The sequence below is a fragment of the Apteryx mantelli genome, chromosome 15 (genome assembly GCF_036417845.1).
Source record: "Apteryx mantelli isolate bAptMan1 chromosome 15, bAptMan1.hap1, whole genome shotgun sequence".
Taxonomy (NCBI): Eukaryota; Metazoa; Chordata; class Aves; order Apterygiformes; family Apterygidae; genus Apteryx; species Apteryx mantelli.
Window position 1 is genome coordinate 2,226,479 of NC_089992.1, and position 21,741 is coordinate 2,248,219.

The window sequence follows — 21,741 nt, forward strand, 5'->3', positions numbered from 1 at the left end:
AGCCAGAGGCATGATCCTCCAGTAATGCTTTACAGGTAGTAAAATGTAACATAGGGTAGGCTGAAAACCAGCACCAGGAAAATAGCTGGTATTATGCACGGGTCTTTCCATATGGTATAAGCAGCAAACATCTACAAATAAACTTCCTGCATATAGTTCTATTTTTTCAGAGGGGGGAAAAAAGAAAATAATAATAGCTAGAAGTACCCCAATATATTTTTAATGGTCATTTTCAATCTACTACAGTTCAACAGAATAAATTTGCAGTTTTGCTAACAAGCAAAACATTTTGTGGATATAAAAAAAAGTCTTTTTTTATACTTCACTTTTAGATGTTATATGACAAAATAAGACTCAGCATATTCAATAGAGATGCTTCTGAGTTCCTTTGTATTAGTGCCTGTGAGTAGATTTAGTTTTTCATCAAAACATTTAATGTGTCAGTCACATTTCTGTACCGGGAAAATATGCCTTGTCATGAAAAGGAATAGAAGTGGGATCATATATAGTAATTTTAAAATTCAACATAGGTACAATTATACCCAATTTGAGAACAGGATTTTAAATATTATTTTTAATAAAAGCTCCCAATTCTTCTAATAAAAATAAGGCAACACAAACAGAAGTATTACCGAATTCTTGCTGTGACATTACAACTCGCTACTAGAGCAGCAGGCCTCGCTTCGGAGAGAGACGTGTGCTCGCTCACACACACACATTGTTACCAGATTTTATTACACAATTTTGATGGCAACATATTATTTTGAGATCATCTTCATAAATTTTGCATTAAGGTAGCTGTGCCAGTACCTGGAATTGATTCAAAATGCTTAAGACACTCAATTACTTTTTAACACTGTTACCCGATGTAATGACATATCTGCTATTTCCCTTGCATTTGATGATGCAACATCATTGTAATTGATTCATTTTCTCAATTAAATAAAGCTACTGTGCTTTCCTCTATGTGAATGCCACAGAGACTCCCGAGTTAGATGTATTACCTATTTTCTCTCTCTCAGATACATTGCTTGTAAGGCTGCACTGTGTTCCTCTGTTAACTCCACTAGAAAATGTAATGTTACAGTCATATTTTTCAAGTTCTGAACAGCAATGAACTTAGCTGTATTTATATTAGGCATATTTTTCACTGTTAAAACTATGTGGTTTACCTTTTCAAAGGCCACATTATTGGACAGTCTCTGCAACTATAAAACAAACCTAACTGAAGACAACTTTACAGTCAACGCTTTGCCGTTTGCACACAGTTCATGAAAAAGTGAAGCATCCCGTTTTATAGCACATTAAGAACCAGTTTTAAGAGTATTCAACATAAACTGTTTTATCTTTCTGTTCACCCCTTCTCCCTTTTTTTTTTTTTTTTCCTGCCCTAACATTCTGGTTTTCATGCACTGTCAGGAGACAAAAAGTTGAGGAGGCAGGTTAATCTTCAATGATGTAACCGCATATGCTTAAAAGGAAGACAAGAAAGGTATAGTATGCATTTTAAAAGTATCAAGGAAGGCTTTGATGCACTCATTAAGATATCATTCTCATCTCAAAAAAATCACTTAAAGCCTTTCACCATTAACTTGCTCCCTCAGACACATATGAAGAATGTGTGCGTGTGAACCCATGATCTGTGCACACAATCATCACTAGAAGATCCAGTTGGTCAGAAGCTTTTATAAGTGTTTTCCTCTACATCTGGAAGTCTGTGAATTTGCAGAATTAGACCAGTCATTTGATATTTTTGAAGCTGTATTTTATTTACTGTGGGTTTTTTTCTGTATTTACTGTGTATGACAGTTTAGAATTTGAAGGAGGACAGAAAATGATAAATAAATCTATCACATTAACAGTCTATTTCCCAGGTCATGAAAAGTCACTGGTATTTGGAAAAACTACTCTATTCTCCAAATGTCATTTTTTAGGTTGGTTAAAAACGCAAAAGTTTGCCTCTTGCTTCATCTACTATTTAATGAATGCCTCTGGTTATGAAAAGCAACTTTTGACAGACCATCAGGTTATATTTCTGTCTCCATGGAGACACTTTGGACGGGAAGTGGCTGAGAAGACCTCTACCATCCCCTTCACATTATATTCACAAGCACAATCAACGAAACTCAAATGAATCCACCCCAGGTAACTTAGAGAAGTCACTAGCTATAGCTTTAATTTTCACTTTTACTCTCTGGAATTAGGACTTGCCCTGAAGCTCTTGTTTGAGAGATTTGCGGGTGACCCAGGGTTAGATCTTCCCATATCAGTTAACAAATTTTCTCTTTACATATATACCGCTTTTCAAGCTAGTGTTTTTTTCATTTTTTATAGAAAAATACATATACAAATAATACAGCTACGATTTTTAAGGGAGGCTTCAGAGTAAAACATTTATTTTCCTAATCCAGGCAATTGTAATTTTAAAAGAACATATAAGTTACTTTTAATCTCTAAGAATGAGGGTTAAATTTTATTGAACAGCAGAAACAGCAAAGATCGTCTCCTCCTGACAAATGCCCAGCACACACTTGCTTTGTCTCTGCCCTGATAGGAAGCAAAAGCAGTTTGTAAGTGTACTGCATCTCCATTCGGCCTTCGCTATCATGACTTTTATTCCTCCTCTGGAATGAAAGCATGATACTTTTTCAGGTATATCTTACAAATTTTAAATTTACAAATTAGAAGTTGGTTGAGCTTCTGAAGGATGTCAAAGCACTGAAAACCAGTAAGACTGACTCCCTAATTTGTTCCTGAACTTCTGAAAAGTACCCACCGTCTCTGGATTTTGCAAACGGCAAACTTCATTCATCCCATCAAAGAAGAGAGGGCAAAAAGGAAAAAAATATTTTCAAAAGAAAAAAAAAAAAGACAATTCATAAAAACCTTAATATTAAATATATTCTTACAATTATATTGTGCTGGTTTTCCCAGAGGTCTGGGAACAAATTTATAGAGAGAGATTATTTCATCCACCATTGAACTGCAGCCACTTCTCACAGAAATCTGTTTACTGGAGTTTAGTAACACAATTCAACAAACTGGGCATGAAAAACTACACACTGATGAAATTATGGAGGGAGTAGAAGAAGCCAACAACAGCCACCATGCTGGAGTATGACCAGGATGCTAGTGCTAACACATCCCTCTTCTCAGAAGGAATGGGGGCCAAGCAAGGCCCATTTACTTCACCTCTTTGGAAAGACAGTAAATTTAGGAAACCACTATCTCCGACATTGTTTCGAGCATCGCAAAATGTGCTTTAAGTAGAACAAAGAGTGGCCAATTCCTAACAAAGGAATGGGTTTCAGTCCTAACCACGTCTTCTTGCTTAACATCACATTTATCAACTCTAGTGAAACGACTGCCAAGCTATGGGCGAGGAAAACTGGATGAACCTGGATGACACTACAGAACAGGACAGCTGATCACAACCGAGCAGGAATAATGTAAAAAAGGACAGATATCCTAGTGGGATGTCTAGAGAGGAGTACGGTCTGAAAACACATGGGGTTGCCCCTCTTCCATGTAGCACAGGAGGGCTGTGTCTGTGCCCACGCGCCGAACACCCAGGGAGCAGCGGGTCAGCTGGTGAAAGTTCAAAGAAAAGCCACAGGAATGATTCGAAATCTAGAAAGGACAGACTGAAAGAACTGGGGCTCTTCAGTCTAAACACAGAGCAGGGGCGGCATAACCACCTTGAGGAGTGCAAAAGGCTCCTGCGAAGAAGTGCCCCGTCTGCTCTCCGCATTCACTGCACACACAACAACCACTGTATCCTGCTGGGAGGAGAACCTTCCTCATAGCAAGGCACAGGAACAAATCATCTAGGGAAACAAGAGCCTCCGCTACCAGAAGCCTTAAGAGTAGTAGATGACTATCCTCCTTTTAAGTAGAGTTGCTGCAAGTCCCTTCTAGTTTGAAAGGAAACTGGTAAAATGTCAGTGGTTAAGGCATTAGGCAGCACATCCACTTGTCACTGAAACCCACCCAGAAAAATCCTGAGCTTTCTCTGACGATCTGCAAAATCAATAGTGATCACTGCGAATGACATACCATACCTAAAGATTAAACATAATTCTAGGGACATCTTAAAGGATCTTAAATAACCCAAAGAAGCAACAATTTGGATATACAAGTGGAGTTCTCTAACCAAACTGGAGTGCTGAGGGGGTTTGGACAATAAAAGACACCACAATGGGCAATTAGCACCTTCCCTTAGGTCTTTACTTGCCTACACGGATAGCTGGACAGCGTTGTACTCCTTGGTGAATTAAAGACACTGTTCCTTGGAGCTGGCCGCTGAAGAGGTGCTCTGGAAGGGAAACGCCTGCCCGGCCCTCAGAATCATTCCCTCATATTCCAGCCTTGGGTCCAGAGGACAGAGCTCTTCCCCACCTGAGTAACCGCCATGCAGCAGAGGAGTCCAGGATGGTCACGCATGCTGCATATCCATCCCGGGCGGGTGGAAACACCGGCCTCAGCCCCTGGCAGAGGCCCTGCGTTACCAGTCTATAAATGCAGGGAAGAGCAAACTCCAGGGTGGCTACGTTTGTCTCCACAAGTGCCTCACAGCATCACGGACGTGTGAGGAGCAGGTACTCCTACTTCTCTAACAGGCTCAGAGCCACAATTAATTTCTGAGACATTACAGCTGCAGCCTTGGTAAGAAAAAAGGCAAAATGGAGCAGAGCGCTGCTCCACGCTTGCCTCCATTTATTTCAAATCCTGCGATTCCCTTCCTGGATTACTTGGGGGGAACCATGCCTCATTCTCACCCCAGCCAGGACAGCCTGCGCAGAGTGCAGAAAAGAGATGTAAACGTTCAGTAAATCCAATATATGCTGACAGTTAGTAAATGGCCACCTAAAATAACCAACCAAACAAATCAATCCACCTACTACTAGCTTTCTTCCTAGGGCAAGTCTGATCTCCTAGGTTGTAAGTTTACATTCCGTTAAGTTATTCAGTGACATCCGCTGCAGGAGCTGCACCTGGGAGGGAAGTTTCCTTCCAAGCACAGTCGGAACATCTCCCATTCGACAGAAGTACCAGCCCGTGCAGGGGATGCCTACACACTTGCAAACATCCCTCAGAAGAGATTTCAATATTTCCTCCTGGATGTCTTTTGCCCTTCTGGCAGGTAGCTCCTATGACAAACCATTTCAATTCAGGATCTTGCTCAACTTATACAGTCAAAAAGGTCCCAGCACAGTCAGTCCTTTACAGGGCAGGAAAGATAACAACTGTATGTAAGAACAAAAGGTTTTGCTGCATTAAGCAATTTTCTTATTCAAATGATCAAAATTCTGAAGGGTGACAGTGCCATAGCTCCTAACTGGAAAACACAGACTTGTAGCCTGACCAGAAAGTTACACCTGTGGGTGATTAGCTTTGGTAGTTAATTTTCCCACTGGAGTAAAATGAACCGTTCACAGGTTTAAAGTTGATGTCAGTGCGCCTAGGTAGGAGCTTTTAGACAGCGCGTGTAGCAGACACAAAGCAGCCCTGGCGTTCCAGGCGCAGCTGCAGCACCATCCCCGGGACTTCAGCCTGCCTGGAAGTGTTAGAGGTAGAAAGCAAAAACAATATACAACAGTCTTGCAAGATCATAAGCTGAGAATCCGCTTAGAAAAATATATTATAAAAATCAAGATTGACTATTTTCCTACATTTCCAAGCTTGGGCATTGTATTCAAGCATGTTTTTTTTTTTTAATCAAAGAGATTAAAATAAAAAATGTATATATGTCTTGATACTTATTCAGCTAACAGCAAAATATGTGCTAATTAAATCTCTCCATTTCCAAGAAGAAAACATCTCTGGAAAACCTGAAACTCTGTTCAGATTGTACAACAAGTTTCTAATAGACAAATCAAATTTAAGTACAAATTTATTTCTGGTTAAGGAGAAAAGTAATAAAGCAAAACATATCCAAAGTATTTTAGCTAATTAATGCTACATGTAGTGAAACCTATACTAAGAAATGGATAGAGTTTAAAATAATAGCAAATGACTTAAAATCTTTATCAGTAATTTCTGAAATATATTATAAAAGCAAAAATATTTTCATAAAACTGATATTTAAGATACTGTACAATAATTTAATTGGGAAAAATCACTGTTTTGGCATTAGTATTTGAACAGTATTTAATGCCTTTTAAATGGTTAGATATAATGATGTATGTGGAAGATAAAGACATTTCTTTCTTGCTAGGAAACATGCTGTAACCAACCCTCAATTTATTCTCACAAAATAAATGAATGCTTAAATGACGTTTCTGTCAATTGAAAAAACAACAGTAAAATGGCTACTTTACATGCCAAGTTAAACTAAATATTTTTTCTTGACAACCTGCTTACATTTAAATGAAACCAGGCCAAATTTGGTCAATAGTATGGATTACATATAACAAAAAGAATCTTAGTCTATGTTAATACAGGGATCAGAAAGCAGCAACTTCATTTAAAACCATACAATTATTTAGCAAACTAAGATACAGCACATAAATTAATCTGTTTTTAAATGGAAGTGCTTGCGTAGTAGCTTTTTGACCTATAATTAAATCTTACTTGCAGAAATCACAGCGAGGGTAGAATTTGCTGATGAAAGGATAAAAACAAAATCTTGCAAAAACCAGCTTTGGTATCAGAAATCAAAAAGCATTTGCAAAATCTATTCCTGCTGAAAAAGAGCTATGGAACAAAGCTGATGCAAGTCTGCATCGTGCCCAGATCTCCATGGAGCAGAACTGATTTGCTCCAGCTGAGGATCTGGCCCACAATACGTAGCATATTCTGCATCGTCTCTCTGATGCTTTTCGTACGCTGGGATCTGGTAAAAGTACAAACCTTCCACTAACAGGAGCAGCAAAACAATTTCTTTCACTGATGATTTTTGGCTGTATATTTTCTTATAAAGCAAACCAATGGCAAGTCTATAGCAAATGCTTTCTTGGGCTATAAAATTTCCTATTATCCACTTCTGTTTTCTTTGCACTGGGATTTAAGAATGCCTCTTCACTGAGACGAGCAATATGTCATCATTTTGTTGAACTAACAGGCCTGACCGTCTTGTCTGTCTGAGTTAGGGACACCAGTGCTCTGGTTTGCACATTGCTGGTAAAATGAAGGTGAAAAAGCTGTGAGAATAAAAAGAAGGGAAAAATTTGACTAGAACTAAATTCTTTATTAATTCCTTTCCATTATTTATCATGCCACAAAAATAAGCTCTCTGTTGAAAATACCTTAAAATAAGGTCTCTCTTACCTTCACTACATTTTGAAATAACTTATTGGATACTTGGATTATGTATTTTAACAAATATCATCTTCTCTATTCATCATTTCTCTTGTCTTTTTGATCTTTTTTCTACTTATCATGTTCTTTATTTGAAACAGATTTTTAACAGATAATCTTGATCGTTATAACAATATCTTGCTTGCATTTTATTCAAATAATTCTTAAAAACAGCTTAAAAAGCCGTTTGGAATAACATCAAGCTCTCCATCAATCAAATGAAAAAATTCCGCTGGCGGTTGTATAAACATCAGATCAACTCTGATGTCTTCAAGGATTTCAGAGTGAACCATAAAAAACTCCATTAACTTCTGACAAAGAATGCAAATTAATCACAACATGGGGTGAAATGAAATTAAAGGCTCTTTTCTAATCAATGACAAGGCAGGATGAAATATTTGTTACTCTCGCTCTCTCTGCATTCGGGCTGCCTGGATGCTCGCACTTTCCCGGCGAAGCCCAAATGCAAGGTGTGAGCACAGATTCACCCACAGTAGCTGTTTAGCCCTCCCCACCCACAGAGCTATCTGCTTACAAGTCGCTGAGATTCACAAAACACACTAATCATCTGAATCTCAGGTGCATCCAATTTGTTATTCACACTCTCCGGTGCCAGTGAAAAGCCTGGCGTAGACAGATGCACCAGGAACCTTAAATGACAGTTTTGGCCTCCGGAAGTGCGATCACTACAGCAAAATCTAGTACAGCCTCCAGGTGAAATGTCTGGAGCTCCATATGGAGCAGGGAAAATTAACAACAAGATGAAAATCGCTGTAGCAGCGGGGAGTCTGAATTTTTTGAAAAAAAAAAAAATTTAAAGATGAGGAAAGAGAAGTAATAAATTAATGGGGTGTGAAAACATTCAAAGCTTTACAATACCAGGGGCACTATTTGCTCAGATTTGGGGGTGGGGGGAGAAGTGGGGTGGGAGGGTGCAGAAGGGGAGACAGGCTTTTTTGTTTTTTTTTCTTTAAACTTCAGGTCATTTTCATGTAATTTATTAACTGAGGCCTGGAATCATAGCCAAAGGAAGGAAAACATTTCTCTAAATGCAGAAGTATCTTAAATACAGTCGTCATAATCTGCGCTTTCCTGCAGTTGATTAAATCCTCAGCAGCTTAGTATTGCCTATTTCTTTGGAATATTTCCCTAATGGATGTATCGTGCTTTTAAGATACTGCTTTGCTATAAAGTTTGACTACAAGCCGAGAATATTCAGTGGGCAATTCTTTTCATTTCGCCTAAATTGCATTATCATTAAACAAGTCACTGCCCCCGTCATGTTTTTTATATAATATACTGAATTTGAATCTATATGATTAACTGTACATCCTTGAGTTTCTTCAGACACTGCACATCTTTGGGGTTCCAACTTAAAATTTAATTAAATAATAAAGGGAAAAGGAAAATGCTGTGAGGTTCCACAGCATTTTAGTTTTTTTAGCATTTTTAGCATTTAGTTTTTTACATTTTTAGTTTTTTCTTTCTGCAGAGACAAATAAACTGCCATCAAAAATCATATAAATTAAGGTTAAACTTTTAAAAGACATATGAAACTAATTTCTCCTATGTTCCTTCTTCAACTATCTAAAAAGCTAGACTACGTACTAGTAAGTGGGTTTGGTGAAAGGGTTTTCCTTTCATTTTTAAATGTTTACATAGGAAAGAATTTTATTCAAAAGAGTCTGTTTTTGCTCTGTGTGTCTGTGTGCACCATTCCCATTAGTGTTAATAGAGTTATGCAAACACATCAGGGGAAGAATATACCCTTAAGTGCTTATGTTTGTATCTACAGAAAATCCTATGAGCGTCATACTCTGCTTCTTCCAAAAGGAATTTTACATTACAGCAAACAAGTAACAGCACATTGCAATACCATGCCAGGGGAGGAAAAAAAGAAAACAAACCTAAAACCTAAAAACATTAACCAATTCAGAAGTATATGAGATTTTTAAGAACGAGAGTTTCCTTTTGCAAAGTTTTTCTAATGGGAAAGTTTGTTCAAATCTTTACTATGTCTTATTTTCTTGTTCAAAGCACTACCTTTGGCAGTTCGCCACAGACTATGAAATGAACTGCATATTAAGACAAAAATTTTACACTAGCTCTAAACGCTTACACGCATGGTAGCAACTTTACTTACACGAGCAGCTGCTTGCATGCTCAAGTGCTTCCAAGATCGGGCCTTATTGTGACCATCAGATTAAATAATGATAATATGACAAATAAGTTTTAGCAAAATAAATGCTCAAAAACTTGGAAAATGAAAAGTAATCCGTTCCATCAGTAAAATATTCTACTAAGGGCCAGAAAACATCCATCCTTTAATCCTGCTGGCATATTGCAGGAGTCCTGAATTTCCACACTGCAATGATTCCCCCTATAAATCTTATTCATTTAAACTGAATTTATACGCACCATTTGTCTGTGTCTTAAAAGTCGAGAAAAAAGAAAAGAAAGCCCCATTTTTTTTCAGCTACAGCTGGAAGTTTCAGGTGTTCTTGAACACATACTAATACTTTCCACTTTCAGAGAGAAGTAACTCCAAGTTATTTAGGGACAAATTCTGCAAACACACATTTGATTAGCTTATTCATTTGAATAAGCCCACTGAAGTGAGGAGGATTTACTCAAGCGAATGACTGCAGAATCAGGCCCTTACACACTGAGGTAAACATGTATTTAGACAAAAACAAACAAGCAAACAAACCAAAAAAACTAATTACCGATCTAATCAGAACGGGTTGCTAAGGGTTCTCACAACCAGCTATGAAAGTACATATCTGAAATACATATGCTTCACGTTAAAAAGCCCTATGAAAAGCAGTTGCTCGAAAAGCTTAATAGCTACATTTTGAAGTTTCACCTCCTCAACTATTTTAAATTAAAAATATATACAATTTCATGGACTGCTGACTTGCCAAATATTCTTTTACAATCCAGAGCCATTTTTTAATTAGGAGAGCAAAAAGGATCTTAAACTGGCAAACATGTGTTTTGCTCCCATTTCAGAAAACATTTTTTTGTGTAGACACATACATAATGTACACACTAACTTCTTTCCCAAAGCTCCAACACTTCCATGAACAGAGGAGCATCTTAAGTCGTATCCCAAACCATTTTCGTTAGGTGCTATAATCCACTACCTGCAAAGAACACCAAGATACTCAACTAGCACGAGTGAGTATGCCAGAGCACAGAGCCACTTCAGCGCAAGAGCCTCCTTTTCAACCCTCTCTCAAAGGAGAGGGTTTGTTTAAAAAGGTGGATAAATATCTACGGTATGTTCTGCTAACCAGTTAAAGCTCTCTCTTTCAGTCAGTAAACATTTTCCATATGAGAAGAGAAAGTGAAAAATCAGTATACTTCTACATACGCAGAATCTTTACAAGTCCATAAAAGTGTCAGGAGAATTTGCTTAAAACAGCTTATAAAAATGGGAGAGAGAATGAGTCCCAGCCTATTATTCAATAACCATGTTTGTGAGGCATCTGCATAATCTAACCATGCATAAATTAGTATGTGTATTACAACAGTTATTTGCATAATAATAGCAAGTTAATAGATGCTTAAAGAGCACAGACCAACACCACCTTTAAATCAGACATGCCTCCAGGCACTCTGATCTATATAGACCAAGATGCAGAAAACAGTGTTCATAAAACATGAAAACATAAAAACCACATTCAAATAACTCATTTTAGTCCTTGGACACTTCATTTTTTCCCCTCTCCCAGAAAAGAATAATTTTAAGAACTACAGAATAGTTGTTACTATGAATTCTAACATCTACCTTGCAATAAGAATTTAAAGTAACCATCAAACCTATTTCTGGATTGGCTGTTATTTTTAAACCTTCATGATTTTCAGGAATAAGCATACAGTAAATATTAGCAAAGTAAAATTTTATGCATTAGTACAGTGCTCAGCATTGGCCTACCCATTGCCACTGAAGTTAGAAACAGTTTTACTGCTGGCTTCAATGAAACTGAGTTAAGTCAGTGGGAAGTTAGAAAACACCACTATATAAATAAAATACTAGTATTAGATCCCCTTAAAATGGAGAATCTGGAAACCTCGTAAGTATTCCATTCACATTATACTTTTGATTTGGGGAGCATTTTAGACCATTGTACTGCTATTCAAAATTGAAATTAAAAATAAAAATATAAAAAAGGAGCAGATACACCTTCCTGGCTCTAAAAGCACTGTTGTACATACTGGAATATTTTGTAAATGCCTTAATCTCACAACAAAACAATCATTAACATTGTCATAATTTTCATTCTCTTGAGGGAAAGAAAATCTAGAATTTGAAAAAAAAAATTCAATAGAGACTTCTAAATGACTCCTTCAAGATACCACTTTTCAATTTAACAGGACAGATTTATTTGTATGTGGCTCAAATGTTCACAATTGCTCTCTGCACCTTCATACATAGGAATGAATGTCACAGTGGCAAACGGCAGTAATGAACAATCTTACCTGAGGATATGGAAACCTCCCAAGAGCAAGCTGGGAAAGGAAATAATATTTGTCTAGTTATATAGATTTGCATGGAGGGCACATTTTCTTAAAGAGAGAAAAGTACTCAACTCTTACTATTGTATGAACTGGAAAATGCCAGCAACAGTAATTCTGCAAACACAGGAAGAGCTGTATTTAGAATGGAGTCATTCACAACAGTTACCCCTTGTTTTACATTCCTGAACATTTCTGAATTTCTCATGCTCTTTTGTCTGTACCACTTAATAACACTGTTTGATGCCCAAGTTCCTGAGGACTCTAAATTAAACCAGTTCAGTCTCAATGGTGAGGCCAGCGACACTAACCTTTACGGATAATTATCTGCAATGAAGAGGTATTGTAAAACATGCACTGAACTCCCAAAGTTCTTCCTTAACTGGCTCAGAGTAAAATCTGGGTTATATAGCTGGGGTTTGCTTCCTTATTGGTGCCAAATCCAGCTAGGAACCTGAGAGTGGGATCGGGAGCAAGACTGTGGCATTTGCAATTTGATACGTCGTATGTTCTTCAAACATATTTTCAATTACACATGATATGAATTTGATTTATCGCCCAGACTGTTTTATAAGTTGACTGATGTGTTATTAGAGTATCTACCAGTATCAGTATTAGGCCCAACGATACTATTATTGTTGCCATAATGCCACATCTAATAATTATTACATGATAAACCATTTGCTTGATACAAGACTAAGTTTTCCTGATTGGTATCCGAACCTTGGAAGCAATTTGTGTAAAACACAACTGGTTTAAGTAATTTTGTCGACTTTTCAGCGAAGGACGAGGGTTTTCAGAGTTGAAACAGGCTCCTTCAGAAGTGTAGCCAGAGCAGCTCTGTTATCTCCCTGCTCTGACCTGCTCTCTGGAGAAGCCCACCTCTCTCCCCAGTCTACGGAGGAGCCATAGGCCCACCAGCTTCGCTGCGCTACAGTTAACCTTTGTGAAACCTCTCCTTACCAACCTTCAAAAGGAGGTGTATCAAAAGGTTATGGATGTACTAGTATCACTGATTTGTCTGCATGATAAACTAGTTTTTTTCAGGCTGGACTGGGTAACAGCATTAGTGCCGAGGGTCTAAGCCACCATGTTATGGGCCACTGGTATGTGCTGTACCAGGCAGCAGTGGAGACGGTGCCCTTTCTGCAGTCCTGGCTGCAGTCCAAACCTGGTGCTACCCTAGACATTCGGCTGTGAGCCTTAGTGAACCCAGTCAACTTCCTCCAGATCCTCAGAGGAAGAGATACTGCAGAAGCAGAGGAGTATTTATGTGAGAGGCATGCAACAGAAACCCAAAGAAATGAAACAATCCTTTTTTTTTTTTTTTTAATGATCAAGCTACCTTCAAAAGAAGCTTTCCCTATACTGAGATAATAGTTGTAATGACAGTCTATAAACATGGAAAGTTAGTGGGCTCTAAAAGGCATACTTAGTTTGTATAATAATTCCGAACAGTTAATTACTGAATAGACGCATCACAGTTTCAGGAACTGCACATCTTAATTCCATCCATCACTCTGAAAAATCACCCCAATCTTTGCTAAATATCTCGCCAGTGGGAGTTTGCATAATGACCGAGGAGGAGCCATTACGGCCCGCCCTAGGAGTCTGGTGCTGAATACCCATCCCTACTCGCAACGGCATGACAGAGCAGAGCACCCTTTTCCGGAGAAAACTCTGTCGTGTCACTCATCTATCTACAAGTGATTTGCCTGTAGACTTCCATTTGGGGATCTTTGGGTTTGCTCGGTTTATAAGACTAACATTTACAGTATGTAAAAGGAATCACACTTAAGAGAGACCTAAAAAGTCGCAAAAGCAAGGCCTCTAGGGAGTGCTCTGTTCACCACTGGAATAGGTAACAACATCAAGATGGCAAGACAAATCAGAACTCTTCACCTTCTTCAAAGTTAAATAATTTAAGCTAATTTTCCCTGCTGGGTTTCTTATGTGCACTGTCCTCCAGGTCTGCCTCAGACTATAAACTTTGGGGGTGCATTCTGCCTTCCAGATTTGTTTCTGGTGCGGTGCTGAGCTCAGTGCTTCTCTTCGCAACAAATTCATCCTCATAAAGAAGAAATCTGAGCTAAGCAGGCTTCACTGCCACCCTTTCTGTCACCTCCGTCTGGTTCACAGCTTCTCCCATCTCAGCCCTCCAGCCACAGGGATTCACTGGCTGGTGGCAGGCTTCAAAACACACTGCTGAAGAGATAGGGAAAGGCCCCACAGTTGCTGTCATGCTCAGTCTTAAGGACCAGAAGCTGCTAAAAGACACAGACAGTGTCCTTTTACCTTTTGGGAGGAGCACCCTTAATTTCCAAGGAGCTGCCTGAGATCCTAGGAAGCACTGTGGCTGTGATAGCCAGAAACCTGCAAATGCCAAACACTTTCCAGTGAACGGAGGTAGAAGAAATCCTGATTTTTCCTATGGCTGCTGATTTAAGGATAGTCATTACAATAGCTGCAGATCTATAGGAACGTAACGTTTATCCCACTGCATGACAAGATAATTATAGGTATCTGCACAGAGCATCGTTCTGCAGAGCTTATTTAAACAGAAAACGTACTGCTAGCTCAGTGACGACTTCTGCCTAAGTGTTTACATTCTCTCTGACAGTTCCCTTCCCTGACCACCACCGGCCACAGCAGGGCTTTGCCTGCGCGACTCCAAAGGCAGCAGAGTAACTGGGGAAGGAGTTTTCCACCAGACACAACTATGTAGCGTATAAATGAGCTCTGAAGACTCAGAAACAGATCAGGAACAAGTTCTTCAGCGGCTGTTAAAAAAGAAACGCGTTTCTCAGTGAAGCTGCTTCTTGCCTGAGACCAGCAAAGCAATGCAGTGACGAGCAGATCAGGTGGCAGTTCTGCAGCCCCCAGAACCATCACGCGATTCATCTAGTCAGAGTTGTTTCCCCCCTGCAAGATTGTCAAGGTATTATAAATTAAGAAACTTACCAAAGAGTATGTAATCTTCCCTGAAATAGCCTGCAGATATGTCACTGTACTAAATGTGTTTCAGATTTAATGAAGCTTTAATGTCCTTTTTAATTTTGCCTGTTTCTATATCACCAGGGGTCGAGCAAGGCAATCAGCACTCAAGAGGGTGGTTTGGTTTAAAACTAGGAAAAACTCATTTGCTTATGAGTTGCACTGTATTTTCTTAATTAAATTTACTAAGTAAAATGGTTTAAGTTCAGCCAACCAATGACCTCTGTATGTAGATTTAGATTTATAAATAGCATCACAGTTAAAGTAAAGAAAAAAATAACCAAAAAAACAAACAGATTAGAGCTTTACTAAAGGGTTTTTCATACTCTCTATCATCTGTATCAAAGAAGTCATTTAAACATATGCCGCATAAGCCCAATGCAGACTGCAAAAGATATAAACTACTAAGCTAAAGCACTATCAAAACCTTATCTCCTCTGCATTTACATGATGAAACCCAGGGACTTTTAATTTTGTTTTTAAAGCATTTTAACTAAAATACAGTATTTCCATTCTGATTAGTCAGGTTCAGAAACGAATCAGTGTTTTATGTAGGCTTGGAGGAGAGAAGGGAATGCTTAAACTTTAAGGAGTTGGTTCTCGTTTCCCTCTGGGCAGCTTCACACTACACAAGAACTGCAAAAAAACATCATTTAAAAAAGGTGCAGGGAATCACACTGCCAGCATGCTACAGAAGCATAAATGAGAATCAGACCATATCAACAAGAAATAAGTCAGAATAACACTTTCCTACATGATTTTACTTTAGAGCAACTATGTGCCCATGTATTTTAAAAAAAATTTTTTGCTTTCTTAAACACAGAAATAATGCATCAGAGTGCTGAAAATGGTCATCTTTGTGGTGCTCAGGGAGGCTGCATCATGAAAAATGATGTGAACGTCCAAGTGCACATATCTGATAGGAGCATTCCCCCAGCCTCGGACAGGGGGGTGCATGAGGCACTGGGTGCACCATCGGGCTCTAGAACAAGAATTGATAAGCTGGGGTACAGATAATTCCAAATAACTAAAAAACCATAGTGATACAGTGTGCATGTATGCTGCTTTTTATCAAGTTATACAAAAATACCCTAAAAACAAGTAAAGGGAAAGCAAAAAGAATAAGATGGCCAGTTTTGGTAGCATCAGGTGCCTAAACCCTATCTGCTGAGCAGCCTTAAGAAGGGCTGGAAGGCAACTTTAGCTAGGGTCAACCTGTTTGCACATAAATACAGATATTTAATGTACAGATAAATGAAGACAGAATTAAAATGACTTGTTGAAATAACATAATTAATCATTTTGGAACTGAAAATGGAAATCCAGAAGTCTTGGCTAACAAGCCTCTTTCTCTACATCAGTCTTTTAAAATGATACTTGATTGCCTCTTGCCTGCCTATATTGTTAATCCGAATTGCAATAGCAAGCGTGGGTGAGCAGTCCTTATCCTGTTCAGAAAGCGGCTGAGGGAAGGAAGTTCAAAACATATTTTTAGGACACTCAGGCAATAAAGTCTTCCACTTAGATTATTGGCTATGTTGTGCAAGTTGTTTTTTAATTTACAGTTATACTGAAAAGCATGGGATGTTTTTATTCTTAATTTAGACACATTCCATGTTTCTCAGCATAACTGCAAATTGAAAATAAGCACTTACAATATCGCTAGTGATCTAGCTGAAAGAGGACTTTATAGTCTGAAATGTTCTAAAATTTGTTCTTAATTACCTTGTGCACATTTTACACAATTAAATTTCCATCTAAGGATTTTGCATTTAGATTGTGCACTGCAGTTAAACCCTCATTTTATGGAAAAGCAGCCGCCACTTCGGAACATTCAGACACAGGAAACTTAAAAAATCAGACTTAACTACTGGATAACATAAAATTCCCCAGGTGAAATTTCATTCCAAGACCAATTTATATATTCCTAGATAGATGGCTTAAAATCACCTGAAACTCTGCAGGGTATGGACCTTAATAAATATTAAATACCTCAAAAACTACCCTAAGATTTTTCTTTCCTTCTAATATCAATTTCACTGTCCTCTTATTGCACAAGGAAAAAAAAAAAAAAAAAAAAAGAGAATCCAAAAGGATATAACAGCAATTTACCAGCGTTAAAGTGCTTCTGAGGTTAAACTGACAACAAAGAAGAACAGAAACACAAAGCATCTTGAAGTAGGGTTTCAATTAAATGTGCAGGATTTAGTAATGCAGGACAAAAAAAGAGTTACAAATTAATTTAATCTTCTGCCTATAGTTTGCAGCTGCACTCCAAAGTGTCTGGGGCTTAAGAACAAAGCCTTGAAAGGCCTCAGAGTGAGGAAAGCTTCAATTTTTAATGTATAACGCCATTAGCTGATAACTTGTGGAATCTGCGACCCCTGCGGAGGGGCATAAGTGCGGGTAACAGAGACTGATGAAGTGACATATTTGTTCATGTCTAGAACTATGAGAAAGAAGGTTATTACTAATACCGTCAGGCCCAACAGAAATATGCCCTAATAACCTTTGGGACATTCCTTGGCTTGAGCAGATGAGTTCAAGATCTCTCTGCATAAAATATATTAAAAATCAAAGCCTAATTCACCTTAATTAAAGATAATTAGTTTCACTTTGACTTCTTTTAAATATGAACTACAGTAAATGCACTGCAAACTAAAGACTGCATACAATCATGATTAAATTGCACATTTCTTCCTATCCACAAATCCACTATATTACCAGGCTTTTACCGCTACTTCTTCAAAGGTGTTGCTCAGAGCAGCAGCGTGCCGTAGCCTTCTCTAAAGCGAGAAATGTCTGTGGGTGAAACCCAGGTCTTTCAGGCCCAATCCACGTCAACTGTCATGTACAGAAGTCACACAAATGATAAAGATTAAGCAGACTACTTGTTTGAGTAAAGATGCTTCATGCTTATTTGTTTGCTGGACTCAGATATCAAGAAATAACAGTCCTTAAGAGGAAATATTTAAAAATACCTGGGATACAGTCATTTTAAAAATCACAGATCTGATCCAACTGCTGGGACATGCAGCACAACTGAAATCACATCTTTGATTTCACAGATTATAGATCGCTAGAAATGAGTGACTGCCCAGTCCATTCCCGTTCAGCACCTACAGGGAAAATGCTAAATTCAGTTAGGCTGATGGAAAAGCAGCTCAACTTCACCGCAGCAATAGGGCTCTTCTCCATCTGCGCTGGCGTTAAGGAGCTCAGGCTCCGGTAGGAGCACCTTCCATTACAAACCAATTACAATAACATAGACAAAGGCAGACTCAACTGACAAATACTTCTAATTTTTAACTTTTAAAAAGTAGAAGCAGCTATACTACTCAGTGTAGGAACAGGTAACCTTAAACTGCATTACATAAACCAACACATTACGTATCCGCACAGCTGATATCCTTTAATTGTCCATTCATCTATCTACTCAGGCAGAGGACGGTATTATTTATTTTGCTGCTACACAGACTGCCCACAGCGGCCTAGCAGCAATTGCTGAGAAACATGATACATTGAGGTCTCAACCTGCGCAAACTGTACCTAAACTTACACTTTATTGCAGCTTAGTTCACAATCTTCACCTAATATAGGGTTACATCCCAGTGCAGCAAGCGGATAAATCATCCTAGAATATTTCTCTGGCTAAGTTTAGCTGTGAGTGGAGCATATGTGCTTCCAAGTCACTGAAGCAAAGGCCCATAAAATACACTAATTACTGGAAGTTATGGTCACTGAGTGATTGATAGCGCTCTGCAAGGCAACTTCCCCATTTTCAGCTATTCTGACGGGCCTCCTCCACCACAGAGCAATTATTAATTCATGACCCAACCCTCAGGCACTGGTACCTTTACTTCTAATTCTGCTACCACAAAAAGAGTGGTGTAGCTGGACATTGCCTTTCTTCATCCTGATGGCCGGGTGAAGATGGTAGATGTGGAAACTGAGCTAACACCCACTGCTTGGATAAATCACTCAAAATAGCTCAGAAAAAAATATTTAGGCCGGCATTTTCCTAGGAACAAGTTTCTAAAATGTGTCATTCTGTACAGAACAATTAAAACTACATAAATATTCTACAAGAACAGTAATTTTTCCTTCAAGTTATTCAGCAAAATTCTGTGTGTGTTACAGCCATTCCCCATGGCTGAATGAAGCGTGTAAGGGTTTGCCCACACGAGCTGGAAAATCATACTGCATGCAGTCCTTAGCAATGCACAGTAACAGGAGGAGGCTTATTGCAAAAACAGAAAAAATGTGTTATTTATTTTCTTACTTTCCTTAATCCTAAATTAAAAATGTCTTCTATTGCACAGTCGCACCCAAGCAACCATCAGTGGTCTAAGCTGAGAGATTCAAGGGCTCAAGCATGAGTCTACTCTCAAACAGATTGCATGAAACCAGAAAAAGGCCAGAACTGAAACACCTTCTTCTCCCTAAAATTGGTTTCTCCTCAGGAAGGTTGTGGCCGAGGAAACCAGCACTGCCCAAGGCCCTGCTATATGACTGCTGCTGGCCAACGGAGGACGTCAGCCCACAGGGATTGTAATCCAGCACTTTCACAAACGCTGCTTTTAAATTTTCTCTAACTACCTTATCTCTGAAATACGAATGCTATTTAGAGTGATTTGCAGCTACAAAGTAAACACCCATCACATCCAAGCACTGCTGGTTACTTCGGTGGTTGGGTGCAGAAGCGAGGGTGCTTTTTTAGTTTAAAGGAGGTTGGGATTCAAATAGAAAAAAAAAAAGGTTGAGTCATTTAAAACATCATACTGTATCTACTGAAATGTGATCTAATGTGTTCAACTAATTTAACAACTTCTTGAATTCTCAGTGTAGGAATGGAGAAATAAAGCTCTTCTAATATGTCTGATTAATGGTGACCTCATACCTTCTAGTAGGAGCCACTCTTGATGGCCCTGGTAGCCACCAGAGGCACCCCATGAGAAGGGCTTTCCCAGTTTCTTCAGTTTAAGCAAGTGGAATAAAATTTTGTTCACAGCAAGTATGTCACACTGCAAACTGGGAGAGCAGACCTCAGCACTGAGAAAATTATTTAAAATTTTGCTTTAAGTTGCTTCTGACAAGTCTTATACCACCACAAATTCCAGCTGGTTCATTTGTGTACTTCTCTTTTAGACACTGAACCTGTAAGCCTGCCACGGACAACAGCTCAGCCTTCAGAGGAGCACAGAGCTCTGACCCCAATGGAGGTTTCAGCAGAATTAACTCTGTAAGAATCTCGACTCGTGTCTTTAATATGAAAACTACCTGCAGCAGTGTTTGAAGAATACTTTTTTTCAAACTGAATTTACTGTTGATGGTGATATGCAATATATAACACGTGATTCCCAGAAGTTGCATAGTACCAGTATGCTGTTACAAGCATATACACTGCATGCTCCTTTTTCACTGTCAACCGATGCTTTAGTGCAATTCAGAGCATTTGTTATCTGCAAAACCATAATGAATAAGACTCTTGGTCTGCAAAGTCCACTTCTCTCAGTGCACAGTCAGTTTGCCCACCAGGATGTTCCTGATGTTCATCCCCAGGGCTAAATTTATAGGAGTAGCAGCAAAGAGTTCAAGAATTTCCCATAACGCTTCTCATATCTGCTTCTTGCCTCATGCATCCCTTTCAGCCTCCCTCGGAAAAACTGCTGCAGAGTTTCAATGTCAGGGCAATGACATGGAACATTTGTACCAACTACACCTTAAGATCTCTTGAAAATCGCATGTGGATTCTGCACGGGATTAGCAAATGGATTTGATCATCAGTGAACACATCTGTAAGATTACCATACAAATCCAAAGCTTCACATTGCAAAATGCTCTTTGGAGATGGTTGAAAAGCTGAAATAACTGTTATAGGAATAAAATCTGAAACCAAACAGGATCCAAGACTGGAACTCAAGAACACTACAGGAGTTACAGAGAGGATTATGCATTATTTTCTGATTGTGACTTGAAGTATATATTCCATTAAAGATGATGTGCAAACTACATAAAATTAAATTCTCTTACAAATCTCAAAAAGCAACGACAACTCCAGTAGGAACTCTCACTTGATTGGAAACACCTCGCTTCAACCAAGTATTTTGTTACAATATGAAGATTCCTGCTCTGCATGGAGATTAAATGAAAATTCTCATTTTCCTTTTAAGCTTGACCCTTGTCATCTTCTAATGGACTATTTTAATTAATATTCCTCCTGCCTCTACTCAGCGTAGCTTTCAACACTGTAGGTCACTGCATGGTCAGTGTCCGCTTCCAGCAGTCACACAGACATTCACAGTTGCCCCACCACAACTGTACCCCTTTCTACCAAACCGTCACCGTCTCAAGTGCCAACGCAGAATGCTATGCTGTCCCAGTAAGCTTTGGGTGTCAGACATCCCCCCACATCCGTCTAACTACTACTGTTTAGGTATGGGTGTAAAGTTGACCAAAGACCAACCACAGCATCCAGGTGTAAGTGAAATCCTGCGCTTCTGCAGGATTTCCTGGAGATCAGCTCACTATCTTCACTTCAATGCTGATGATATCTGACTGATCGCATATTTTAGACTCCTTAGAAAGAAATCTCCTGAAACCTCCTCTCCTTTACACTTACATTTACACTTTACATTACATTACACTTTACATTACATACATTTTGAGCTTTTGTATCAGTTTTATGTATTTAAACATCTCAAAGATCGAAGTGCTTTAAGTAAGAGAGGCATCTTAAAGCAGGGCTTTGTCTTTTCTAGCACCCTCTTCAAGCATGTTCCTCCTGGCCTTCACTGTCCAGGAGTGCACTCTTCTTGCATTTCCATGTGTGCTCCTAGCCCCAGCGTGCTGAGGAGTCTGAGAGCCCATAATGCTGACATTACAAGTCAACCCCCCTCACAAGATATGTATACGTGCCTGAAATAC

At 38.8% G+C, this 21,741-nt stretch overlaps 1 protein-coding gene across 2 annotated transcripts in view; it reads right to left on the minus strand.

The window, feature by feature from the left end:
* The window catches only part of MAP2K5 (mitogen-activated protein kinase kinase 5), a 145,898-nt gene that overhangs the window by 40,667 nt on the left and 83,490 nt on the right, over positions 1-21,741 (minus strand). Inside the window, exon 17 of one of the 2 annotated variants that reach the window (XM_067305488.1) lies at positions 11,785-11,814. The exons of the other annotated variant lie outside the window; for it this stretch is intronic. Within the exon in view, the coding sequence (XP_067161589.1) occupies positions 11,785-11,814 (30 nt within the window). The remainder of the gene's footprint in view (positions 1-11,784; positions 11,815-21,741) is intronic. 2 annotated transcript variants of the gene reach the window in all.